This window comes from Bos taurus, chromosome 28 (genome assembly GCF_002263795.3).
Source record: "Bos taurus isolate L1 Dominette 01449 registration number 42190680 breed Hereford chromosome 28, ARS-UCD2.0, whole genome shotgun sequence".
Lineage (NCBI taxonomy): Eukaryota > Metazoa > Chordata > Mammalia > Artiodactyla > Bovidae > Bos > Bos taurus.
The window spans coordinates 18,345,521-18,358,262 of NC_037355.1; the positions used below are offsets into that span (position 1 = coordinate 18,345,521).

The 12,742-nt window shown below is 36.0% G+C and overlaps 1 protein-coding gene across 4 annotated transcripts in view; it reads right to left on the reverse strand.

Moving 5' to 3' along the window:
• The window catches only part of RTKN2 (rhotekin 2), a 114,339-nt gene that overhangs the window by 64,885 nt on the left and 36,712 nt on the right, over positions 1 to 12,742 (reverse strand). For all 4 annotated transcript variants that reach the window (XM_059882568.1, XM_024986727.2, XM_059882569.1 and 1 more), the window contains 2 exons: positions 2,582 to 2,635; positions 1,228 to 1,345 (listed from right to left, as the gene is read on the reverse strand). In XM_059882568.1, the coding sequence (XP_059738551.1) occupies positions 1,228 to 1,345; positions 2,582 to 2,635 (172 nt within the window). The remainder of the gene's footprint in view (positions 1 to 1,227; positions 1,346 to 2,581; positions 2,636 to 12,742) is intronic.

Here is a 12,742-nt window from a genome sequence, read left to right on the forward strand (position 1 = left end):
TTTGTGAGCAGTTATTTTTAGAACAATTTGAAATATTTACAGAATTATTAAAAAATTATAAATCATGAGTTGTCTTCCCAAGGAACTTGCACTATTCTGTGAAAAAAATTATGATTTTTTTCCTTTGTGGTGAAAATAAACAAAAGCAAATTGTTGTGAAGAAGAGTCCATTAACAGGACAATTTTGCCATGAAAAAATGCACTATAATAGTTGATAATGGAAATAAATATATTTAGATATATAATAAAAATTAATTTTTTAGTCTCCATTATGTAAACATGTGGTAATATTTGGGGGATCCTAAGTAAATTCCTTTGGTTCAACAGAGCTTATAAGATGGTCTACACTACTAATTACACACAAAAAAAGTACTTTATTTTTCTGTGTTGTACAATTACTTAGGGAACAGTGAACCAAAGCCCCAAAACATGGTTGTAATAGTTCTTTTTTTAATGCTACATGCGTGGCAAAACTAGTACTTTCAATCTCAACTGTATATAGTTCCATAACTAAAGATTGGAAAAATCATATATATGGATTTCATTTTAATTGATAAGTAGTTAGTAGTATTTCAATATGAAGATACTGTCTTTGAAACCCTGTAAGAAATATAAATCGCATACTGATTTAGGCCAATAGAAAAAAATGCCAGGAAAAACTTATATTAGTTAAAAATGATTTCTATGGCTACCAGAAGAGTTCTTTCTGGTTCTATATTATGACCACAATAAAATAAGCTTGTAAAAGAGCAGGGCAATAAAAATGGCCCTGAGGATCACCCAATTTTTTATTGTTTTGGAGTACATGAAAGAAGTGTACCATAAGAAAAAGAACATCTTGAAATTTTACTAAAGTGCTTTTCCTACAGTACATATTTCAGAACTATCTAATAAAGTTGTTACACTATTTTAGTATTTCTGTAAGTAAACCTCCTATATGAGATGTAAGAATCTGTTTTATGCTCAAACTCATTCTATATAAAATCATGTTATAATGATATGCCACTGTATTCATAGTTTTACTACTAATATTATATGATTTCCACTTTATTTTACATTGGAAAAATTTCAAATCCAGAAATGGCTTATAAATAATGCAACGTTCAAAATCAATTTGAACAGTTAAAGATTTTAATGCTTCAAAAATAAGTCAATAACTTTGCCTTCCTCTGAAAAAGGTAGAATTTTAGGTTCTTTTCCTTCAAATAAGATTAAAAAAATACTTACAATATGGTCACATTTTCAAAACATATATCTGTGATTGTTTTATCCACAATCACCATCTCAGTATCAAAAACTTCAGCTCCCAGTTTGAATAAACAAAAAATGGCATAGTGCTGTGATCCTAGAGAAGAAAAACAACATTAAAACGATGACTCATGTGATGAGTCATGCCTATATTATGTTAAAATCTACTTGAAAAAATAGCCTAAATATTTGCTAATAGATTCTTATTTTCATACATTGTACACTGTAGTCCTTTAACTTTTTATTGAGACTGTTTTGTCAGTATATATTAATTGCTTGCCCAACTCAAATACAACTAAACTACGGAGTATCAAAAAATAAAGTTAAAAATATAGGCCTCTCAGCAGTCTAAAGTAACCACCAAACTCATAAATTGTATTCCTAGGAAACTCCTTAAGCTTTAATTAATAGCAAATTTAGCACTACATATATACTATTACCCCTGTCATTTTGGCTTCCAAATATACTTAATAAAAATAAGTTTTCTATTTTAAGAGGTTAGGAGCAGACACATTAACAACAAAACATTTTCCACCAAATAGAGAGGGGGGAAACTACAAAAACAATAAAAAGTAGAGATGTGAACACAAAAACCATAGCTGCTGGACTTTCTAATTTAATATACATATTTTTTAAGTATTAGGTGATTAAAAGACTAAATCCTCATTACTGAGAAAATGGAGCTCTTCAGATAAACTTAATTCTCTATAGTAATCAGAAAGATACACTTAATTCCCACATGTATTCCTTTATAAACTAATATATTTCTTAAATGAATAACAAATATACTAACTTGATTTTGTATTTTTCATATAAAACTAATTATGCTCAATATGATTCAGGCTTAAAGTATGAGGAACAAAGCTATCATAATAGACAAGAAAGATAAAGGATTGTCATAACTTTTCTGCATTGCCTCTAACAGCTACAAATCATTTGAGGTTAATTTCCACGACCCAAGCCATGCATGGATTTGTTAAGACTATATAAAGCTATATAACGCTGAAGGGGAAGAAAAATTAGATCAAGATAAAAATCTTTTTCTCTTATATCCCATTAAATAATCTGAAGGAAGAGAACAAGGCAAAAAAAATCTCCAATATTTCTGGTCAAACAATGTGGCCTTTACTACTTCACTCAAACATCTCCTTTTGTTTCACAATTTCCTTCTCTATTACCTGTTGGCATCCTTGCACAGGTTCCTATCAATAAGATTGTGCTTATTCCGTCAAATGACATTTATTTCAGTGTGGATGCAGCTTTTTCTCCCAATTATCTCAAATTTACTACATACTAAAGAAAATACATCAATTACAATCAAAATCATACATACGTTCTTTATTGCTGAAGTGATCAGAGTCTTTCCACATTAGTGGTATACGAATATCTATAATGGAGGGGAAAAAGAAATGACAAGGAATAATTTTGGTAAATATCATTTCTTAGCATAACATAAACCTCTGTATTCCATAATGGATTCTGACCATCAAAACCAATATTTATTTATTATTAAATATACTAACATAGTAATATTTTCTCTTAAACATAGCTTAGACTATGAATATAAAATCTTACACTTAAACCTCACCAAGTATTACTCAAGAAATTAATTTATTAAGTAGCACCTATAATAAGCTTTTGTTATAAAATTTTTGTGATTTACGCTTTTGAAACAGGCAAAATTTGGGTAACCTAGTGTTGAATTTATATTTTGGGTAAGCAGTAGCAGCACATGTAGTTAAATAAATTTCAAAATCATAGAACAGAAGAGGTAGAAATGACTTTAGAACTAACTTTTATCCACTATGTAAACTTTAAAGATGAAAAAAATTAAGTGACTTATATAAGATTACTGGTTTCTGGAAGAGACCCAACTCTTGACAAACAAATCCAAGATCTTTCCATTAGGAAGATTTAACTTGTCTACAAAAGAATTTGCAGATCTTTATATATTCATGCTACAAACTGTAGCATTTTCCTTAAGAAATAAAACTAAAAAGAGGAATGTATTACTTCTTTCAGGCCAAGAAAGGGCCTATATTCTAAAAGTGATCTAAACATACTTCTCTCATTCACATATTCTTCAAATTCTAAGTTTAATAAATAATAAATTTATTCCAGAAATTAATCTAGAGCTTTCAAATAGTCAACATTTGTTCTTCCTAGTTTCCTCCATTCTTCCTTTTACTTTTAATACTAAGTTAACCTTATGGAGTAACAACTTTCCTTTGACATTCTTATGCTATCTGCATATTTTCAAAGTTTGAGAATTAAGATTTTACCAAATAGATTAAGATGAGCAATTATAGCATAACACAGCACAGTAGAGATCTCAATGGTAAAGTTAAGTTAGTTTTAATTTTGTACTCAGAGTACAAATTTCCAAATTTTGTGGAAATTTTCTGTTTAAAACATTTCCCTATTACACTTTGGAGTTTATGTGCCAATTTTTTCATACCTATTAATTAAGCCACTTTCAAATAATTAAATTCTTTATGAACATAAGCTATATGGCTATCTTTATGCTGTGCTTCACTTTTAGATTCCATGATCTTTTGTCTACAATTTTGTTTAGAATTCTTTCTAAGGTTCTTAGTTCCTATTTTCAATTTCCTTTCTAGAAAAGCTTTATATTACTCTATTCTTATGCTTCCTAACTAGGTAGACATGTATGAGTGTTATTCCCACTGCTGGTTTAGCACTAATTTTTATCAAAAAGTGAGAAAAATAAAACATTATTCTATTGAGTTCTTCTTGTGTCAAACCAAATACTTTACATATATCTCATCCAACAATAATTTTGAAAATATATCTACTAATTTATGATTGTGTTTTCACTGTCATTTATCTCAAACTATTTTTTTATTTCCTCTTTGATTTCATCATCAACCCATTAGTCTTTTAGTATCATGTTGTCTAGTCTCCATCTAATTGCTTTTTCTTGTTTCTTTGTGTGGTTTACTTCCAGTTTCATGCCATTGTGTACAGAAAAGATGCTTGAAAAAGTTTCCATCCTCTTAAATTTGTTGAGGCTTGCTTTGTATCCAAGTATGTGGGTCTATCCTAGAGAATGCTGCATGTGCACTTGGAAAGAATATATATTCTGGATTTTTTGAATATAATATCCTCAAAATATCAACTAAGTTTAACTGTGAAAACACAACCATACAAAGTCTATAGGATGCAGCAATACAGATCTTCCTCAAAAAAAACAAAGATCTCAAATGAACAACCTCATCTACCAACTCAAAGTATTAGAAAAAGAAGAGCAAACAAAACCTAATGTCAGCAGAAGGAAGAAAACAATAAATATCAAAGAGGAAATATATTAAATAGATATTTTAAAACTATAGGGGAAAAAATCAATAAAACCAAGAGCTGTTTTTTTGAAAGGGTAAACAAAATCAACAAACCTCTGGTCAGGCTCACTAAGAAAGAGGATCCAAATTAAAAAAAAAAAAAAACAAGAAATGAAAGAGGAGAAATAACAGATACTGCAGAAATACAGAAACCCATAAGAGAACACTATGCACAATTATATGCCAACAGATTGGACAACCTGAAAGAAGTAGACAACTTCCAAAAACATACAGTCCACCAAAATGGAATCATGAAGAAATATAATTTGAAGAGATCAATCACTAGAAGTGACATTTGTTGTTGTTGCTGTCAGTTGTTAAATTGTGTCCTACTCTTTGCAATCCCATGGACTGCAGCTCCCCAGGCTCCTCTGTTATCACTATCTCCCAGAGTTTGCTCAAATTTGTGTTCACTGAGTCAGTGACACTATGTAACCATCTCATCTTCTGCCACCCTCTTCTCCTTTTGCTGTCAATCTTTCCCAGAAGTCAAACAGAATCTGTAAAAAACAAAATAAAAACTCCCCACAAAACAATCCAGGACTGGATGGTTTCACTGGGGAATTCTACCAAACATAAAAAGAACTTACACTGATCCTTCTCAAACTCAACCACAAGACTGAAGAGGAGGGAATACTTTCAAAGTCATTCTATGAAGCCACCATCACCCTTATATCAAAATCAGACAAAGACACTAACAAAAGAGAAAGTTACAGGCCAATAACTTTGATAAATATAGATCCAAAAATTCTCAACAAAATGGTTCTGATGGTAAAGAGTCTGCCTACAATACGGAGACCCAGGTTCAACCCTTGGGTTGAGGAGATCCCCTGCAGAAGGGAATGGCCGCCCACTCCAGTATTCTTGCTTAGAGAATCGCATGGAAAAACAGTCAGACACAACTGAGTGACTAAGCACAGAGCACATCCTTGATAAACACAGATCCAAAATCTATCAACAAAATACTAACAAACCAAATCAAACAACACATAAAAAAGATCATACACCACAATCAAGTTGGATTTATCCCAGGGTCACAACGATGGTTCAACATATGCAAATCAATCAATGTGATACACCATATCAACCAAAGGACAAAAACACATGATCATCTATCTCAATGGATGCAGAAAAAACACCTGATAAAATTCAACATCCATTTATGATTAAAAAAAAAACAACTCTTACCACAGTAGCGGGAACATAACTCGACATAATAAAACCTATTTATGACAAATCTATAGCCAACATAATATTCAACAATAAAAAGTTGAAAGCCTTCCCACTAAATTCTAGAACAAGACAATGCAACCCACTTCCACCACTTAGTTTGTTTTTTTTTTTTTTTTTTTGGCTGCACCTCATGGCTTGTGGGATCTTAGTTCCCCAACCAGGGCTTAAACCCAAGTCCATGGCAGTGAAAGCACTGAGACTTAACCACGGGACTGCCAGGAAATTCTGTCACCACTTCTATTCAACATAGCATTGGAAGTCCTAGCCACAGCGATCAGACAACAACAACGAAAAGAAATACGAGATATCCAAATTGGAAGGAAAAGGGGTAAAATTATCATTATATGCAGAAGACAGGATACTACAGAGAACCTTAAAAGACTCCACCCAAAAACATTAGAACTAACAAATTCATCAAGGTAGCAGGATACAAAATTAACATAAAGAAATCTGTTGCATTTCTCTACAATTAACAATGAAATATCAGAAAGGGAAAGTTTTAAAAAGGTGCTTTTAAAATCACATCAAAAAAATAAAAATATTTAGAAATAAACCTGATCAAGGAGGTAATTTATATGCTGAGAATTAGAAAAATACTGATAAAGGAAATTAAAGATGACTTAAAGAAGTGACCTGGAGAAGGAAACGGCAACCCACTCCAGTATTCATGCCTGGAAAATCCCATGGACTGAGGAGCCTCGTGGGCTACAATCCATGGGGTCTCAAAGAGTCGGACATGACCGAGCGACTTCTGTGTGTGTGTGTGTGTGTGTGTGTGTGTGTGTGTTAAAGTGAAAAGGTATACCATGCTCTTGAATTATAATTTATAGTGTTAAAATGGCCTTATAGTTAATGTAAGCCCTGTCAAATTACCCATCATTTTACACAAAACTAGAAAAACCCTAAAATTTATATAGGACCATAAAAGACCCAGAATTGCCAAAGCAATCCTGAGGAAAAAGAACAAAGCTGGAGGCATAAACCTTCCAGATTCAGATGAGACCTCAAAGTTACAGTCAAAAACAGTGTGGCATCGGGACAAAAACAGACATATGGATCAGTGTAACAGAAAAGAGTCCGAAAATAAACCCACACACCTATGGCCAATTAATTTTCAACAAAGGACGTAAGAATATGCAATGGAGAAAAGTTTCTTCAACAACTGATGGTGGGAAAATGGACAGCTACCTGTAAATCAACGAAACTCGAATACTTCCTTCACACCATATACAAAAATAAACTAGAAATGGCTTAAATACTTAAACATAAAACAGGACACAATAAAACTCCTAGAAAAGAACATAGGCAAAACATTCTCCGACATTTATTGTACCAATGTTATCTTAGGTCTCCCAAGGCAGTAGAAATAAAAGCAAAAAATAAACAAATGGGACCTAATCAAACTTTAAGCTTTTGCACAGCAAAGGAAATCGTAAAAAAGAAAAGAAAAGGTAACCTACAGACTGGGAGAAAATATTTGTAAATAATATGACCAACAAGAGTTTAATTTCCAAAATACACAAACAGCTCATACAACTCAGTAACAAAAAAGCTAAACAACTCAATCAGAAAATGAGTAGAAAATCTAAATAGACATTTCTCCAAAGAAGACATACAGATGACCAAGAGGTGCATCAAAAGATGCTCAACATCACTTTTTATTAGAGAAATCTATGTCAGAACTTAAATATTATCTGACCAGTGAAGTACTATCTCACCCTGGACAGGATGGCCATCATTAAAATGTCTACAAATAATAAATGCCGGAGGCAGTGTGGGGTAAAGGGAACCCTCCTCACTGCTGGTGGGAATATAAATTGCTGCAGCCACTATGGAAAACAGTATGGGAGGTTCCACACACAAAAAAAATAAAAATAGAGTTGCTATGTGATCCAGCAATTCCACTCCTGGGCATACATTCAGACAAAATTATAATTCAAAAAAAAATACACACTCAACAATGTTCATAGCAGCACTATTTACAATAGTCAAGACACAGAAGCAGCTTAAATATCACCAACAGATAAATGGGTAAAAAAGATGTGGTGTGTGTATATGTATATATATATTTACATGTATATACACACATACATAATGAAATACTGCTGTTGCTGCTGCTAAGTCGCTTCAGTCGTGTCCGACTCTATGCGACCCCATAGACGGAAGCCCACCAGGCTCCCCCGTCCCTGGGATTCTCCAGGCAAGAACACTGGAGTGGGTTGCCATTTCCTTCTCCAATGAAATACTACTCAGCCATAAAAAGGAAATAATATAATGCCATCTTCAGAAACATGAATATATCCAGACATTACCATAAGTGAGGTAAGTGAAAAAGGGAAACACAAATACTATATAGTATTACTTACACGTGGGATCTATAATGACACAGATGAACTTATTTACAAAACAGAAACAGAGTCACAGACATAGAAAACAAACTTGCAGTTACCACAGGGGAAATGGGGCGGGAAAGGGATAAATTAGGAGTTTGGGATCAGCAGATCCCATTATAATACAAACTATATATATATAAAATAGATGAACAAGGTCCTACTACAGAGCCCAGGGAACTATATTCATACCTTATATGGAGCAGAATATGAAAAAGAATATATAGAGGGATTGAACCCAGGTCTCCTGCATTGCAGGCTGATTCCTACCATCTGAGCCACCAGGGAAACCATGGTTGTTCAGCCAGCCAGTCGTGGCAGATGCTTTGCGACCCCATGGACTGTAGCACGCCAGGCCTCGCTGTCCCTCACCATCTCCCAGAGTTTGCCCAGGTTCATGTTCATTCTATCAGTGATATTGTCCAGCCATCTCATCTTCTGATGCCCTCTTCTCCTTCTGCCCTTGATCCGTGCCAGCATCAGGGACTTTTCCAGTGAGTCATCTGTGCGCATCAGATGACCAAAATACTGGTGCTTCAGCTTCAGCATCAGTCCTTCCAGTGAATATTCAGGGATGATCTCCCTTAAGATTGGCTGGTTTGATCTCCTTGCTCTCCAAGGGATTTTCAGGAGCCTTCTCCAGCACCACAGTTCGAAGGCATCAACTTTTTGGCATTCTGCATTTTTTACGGTCCAGCTCTCACAACTGTATGTGACCACTGGGAAGACCATAGCCTTGACTATACAGACCTTTGTCAGCCGAGTAATGTCTCTCCTTTTCAACATACTGTCTAGGTTTGTCATAGCTTTCCTGCCAAGCAATCATCTTCTGACTTCATGGCTGCAGCCACCGTCTGCAGTGATTTTGGAGCCCCAAAAGAGGAAATCTGTCACTACTTCCACCTTTTCCCCTTCTATGTGCTGTGCAATAATGGGACCAGATGCCATGATCTTAGTTTCTTAACATTTAGTCTTATGTTTAGCCTTAGCCAGTGAAAGCTGGCTCTTTCACTCTTCTTCACCCTCATTATCAAGAGACTCTTTAGCTCCTCTTTGCTTTCTGCCATTAGAGTGGTACCATCTGCATATCTGAGGTTGTTGATGTTTCTCCCACTTATCTTGATTCCAGCTTATAACTCGTCCAGCCCAGCATTTCTCATGATGTGCTCAGTGTATAGATTAAACAAACAAGGTGACAGCAGACAGCCCTGAAGTACTCCTTTCTCAATCCTGAACTAATCAGTTGTTCCATACAGGGTTCTAACTATTGCCTCTTGACCTGCATACAGGCTTCTCAGGAGACAGGTAAGATAGTCTGGTATTCCCATCTCTCTAAGAGCTTTCCACAGTTTGTCATGATCCACACAGTCAAAGGCTTTAGTGTAGCTGATGAAACACATAGATGTTTTTCTGAAATCCCCTTGCTTTCTCTATAATTCAGCAAATGTTGGCAATTTTATCTCTTCCTTTTCTAAACCCAGCTTGGACATCTGGAAGTTCTTGGTTCACATAATGCTGAAGCCAAGCATGCAAGATTTTACGTATGACCTTACTGGCATGGGAGATGAGTACAACTGTCCAATGGTCAGCACATTCTCTGGTACTACCCTTCTTAGGAACTGGGATGAGGACTGACCTTTTCCAGTACTGTGGCCACTGCTGGGTCTTCCAGATTTGCTGACATAATGAATACAAAACCTTGATGGCATCCTCCTTTGGGGATTTGAATAGTTCTGCTAGACTTTCATCACATTCACTAGCTTTATTAACAGCAGTGCTTCTTAAGGCCCATTTGTCACACTCCACAATGTCTGGCTTTGGGTGACTACCATCATAATCCAGTTCATTAAGATCTGTTTTATACAATTCTTCCATTTACACACACACACACACACACACACACACACGCAGAGCTAACACTCCTTCAGTTACAAGAACAACAAACTATAGGGAGACTGAAGTCTTTGGAAGCTCTTATAAGGCAGCTAAAACTGGAAAACTGTGTATCTGAAGAAAATGTCAAGATTATAGAAAACCATTTCACAACAAAAGTTACTATGATATGGACTAAAGAGGTTTTAAAGTTTGTAACTTTTATGCAAGGTTTGTTTGCCAAATTAAATTATATGTAAAGTAAACCTTTTCCTGTGTAAAGTTCTTAACCTTAATGAAGCTAAGCAAGTGCTCTAATGTTATGAACTGCATCCTGTTCTCATTATGCTCATTTTTGAGAAAAACTAGAGAGTTGCTGGGCAGAAGACATTTCATTCCTTGTTAATTTTCCAAATTTAAAGGAAAAATGTAGTGAATAAATAATATGATTAAGTTTTAAAATGAGAGAACACAGATACGGTAAATAAGAGCCCAGCACGAGAGTCAGGCTCAGGCATCAGTCCTGGTTCTACACTGAGAAGTGGCTTGGACAAGTTAGTTACAAGACTGAGTCTCAGTCTCTAATTTGTAAAAGGAGGGCATTTGACTAGATCTCTAACACAGTCTGTTTCTTTATAGTTCCTTCTCTTTCCATATGATAATCTTATACTTACACAAAACCACATGCTGGCTAGAATTTTATATTATTAACTGTTGGATTCTTCTCAATATTTACTAAATTCCATGTTACATAACCTTTTATATTGTACAGGAAAATACTCCTGTTATCATTTTATTCCAGTAGAACTAAAAATAAGGAATCAACCATTAGCCCAGTCCTTAGGAGAGGTACTTTAAACTTCAAAGAATATGTACCTTATATGTGGCTGACCATCATTAGTTCAGTTCAGTTGCTCAGTCGTGTCTGACTTTTTGAGACCCCATGAACCGCAGCACACCAGGCCTCCCTGTCCATCAATTCCTGGAGTTCACCCAAACTAATGTCCATCGAGTTGGTGAGGCCATCTAACCATCTCATCCCGTGTCGTCCCATTCTCCTCCTGCCTTCAATCTTTCCCAACATCAGGGTCTTTTCAAATGAGTCAGCTCTTTGTATGAGGTAGCCAAAGTACTGGAGTTTCAGCTTCAACATCAATCCTTCCAATGAACACCCAGGACTGATCTCCTTTAGGATGGACTGGTTGAGAGTCCAAGGGACTCTCAAGAATCTTCTCGAACTCCCCAATTCAAAAGCATCAATTTGCTGGCACTCAGCTCTCTTTATAGTCCAACTCTCACATCCATACATGACCACTGGAAAAACCATAGCCTTTGCTGACAAAGTAATGTCTCTGGTTTTTAATATGCTGTCTGCTGCTGCTGCTACTGCTGCTAAGTCGCTTCAGTAGTGTCCGACTCTGTGCGACCCCATAGACGGCAGCCCACCAGGCTCCCCTGTCCCTGGGACAATCCAGGCAAGAACACTGGAGTGGGTTGCCATTTCGTTGTCCAATGCATGAAAGTGAAAAGTGAAAATGAAGTCGCTCAGTCGTGTCCAACTCTTTGCGACCCCATGGAATATGCTGTCTAGGTTGGTCATAACTTTCCTTCCAAGGAGTAAGCGTCTTTTAATTTCATGGCTGCAGTCACCATCTGCAGTGATTTTGGAGCCCCAAAAAATAAAGTCTGACACTGTTTCCACTGTTTCCCCATCTATTTGCCATGAAGTGATGGGACCAGATGCTATGATCTTACTTTTCTGAATGTTAAGCTTTAAGCCAACTTTTTCACTCTGCTCTTTCACTTTCATCAAGAGGCTCTTTAGTTCTTTTTCACTTTTTGCCATAAGGGTGGTGTCATCTGCATATCTGAGGTTATTGATATTTCTCCCGGCAATCTTGATTCTAGCTTGTACTTCCTCCAGCCCAGCATTTCTCATGATGTACTCTGCATGTAAGTTAAATAAGCAGGGTGACAATATACAGCCTTGACGTACTCCTTTTCTTATTTGGAACCAGTCTGTTGTTCCATGTCTAGTTCTAACTGTTGTCTGACTCTTTGAGACCCCATGAACCACAGCACGCCAGGCCTCCCTGTCCATCACCAACTCCTGGAGTTCACCCAAACTCATGTCCATCGAGTCGGTGGTGCCATCTAACCATCTCATCCTCTGTTGTCCCATTCTCCTCCTGCCTTCAACTTTTCCCAGCATAAGGGTCTTTTCCAATGAATCAGCTCTTTGTATCATGTGGCCAAAGTACTGGAGTTTCAGCTTCAGCGTCAGTCCTTCCAATCAATATTCAGGACTGATTTCCTTTAGGATTAACTGGTTTGATCTTCCTGCAGTCCAAGGGACTCTCAAGAGTCTTCTCCAGCGCCACCATTTAAAAGCATTAATTCTTCAGCACTCAGCTTTCTTTATAGTCCAACACTCACATCCATACATGACTTCTGGAAAAACAATAGCTTTGACTAGACAGACCTTTGTTGGCAAAGTAATGTCTCTGCTTTTTAATATGCTGTCTAGGTTTGTCAAAGCTTTTTTTCCAAGGAACAAGCGTCTTTTAATTTCATGGCTGCAGTCACCATCTACAGTGATTCACCATCAGAAATATACCCTTCCAAACATACTGTTCTCAC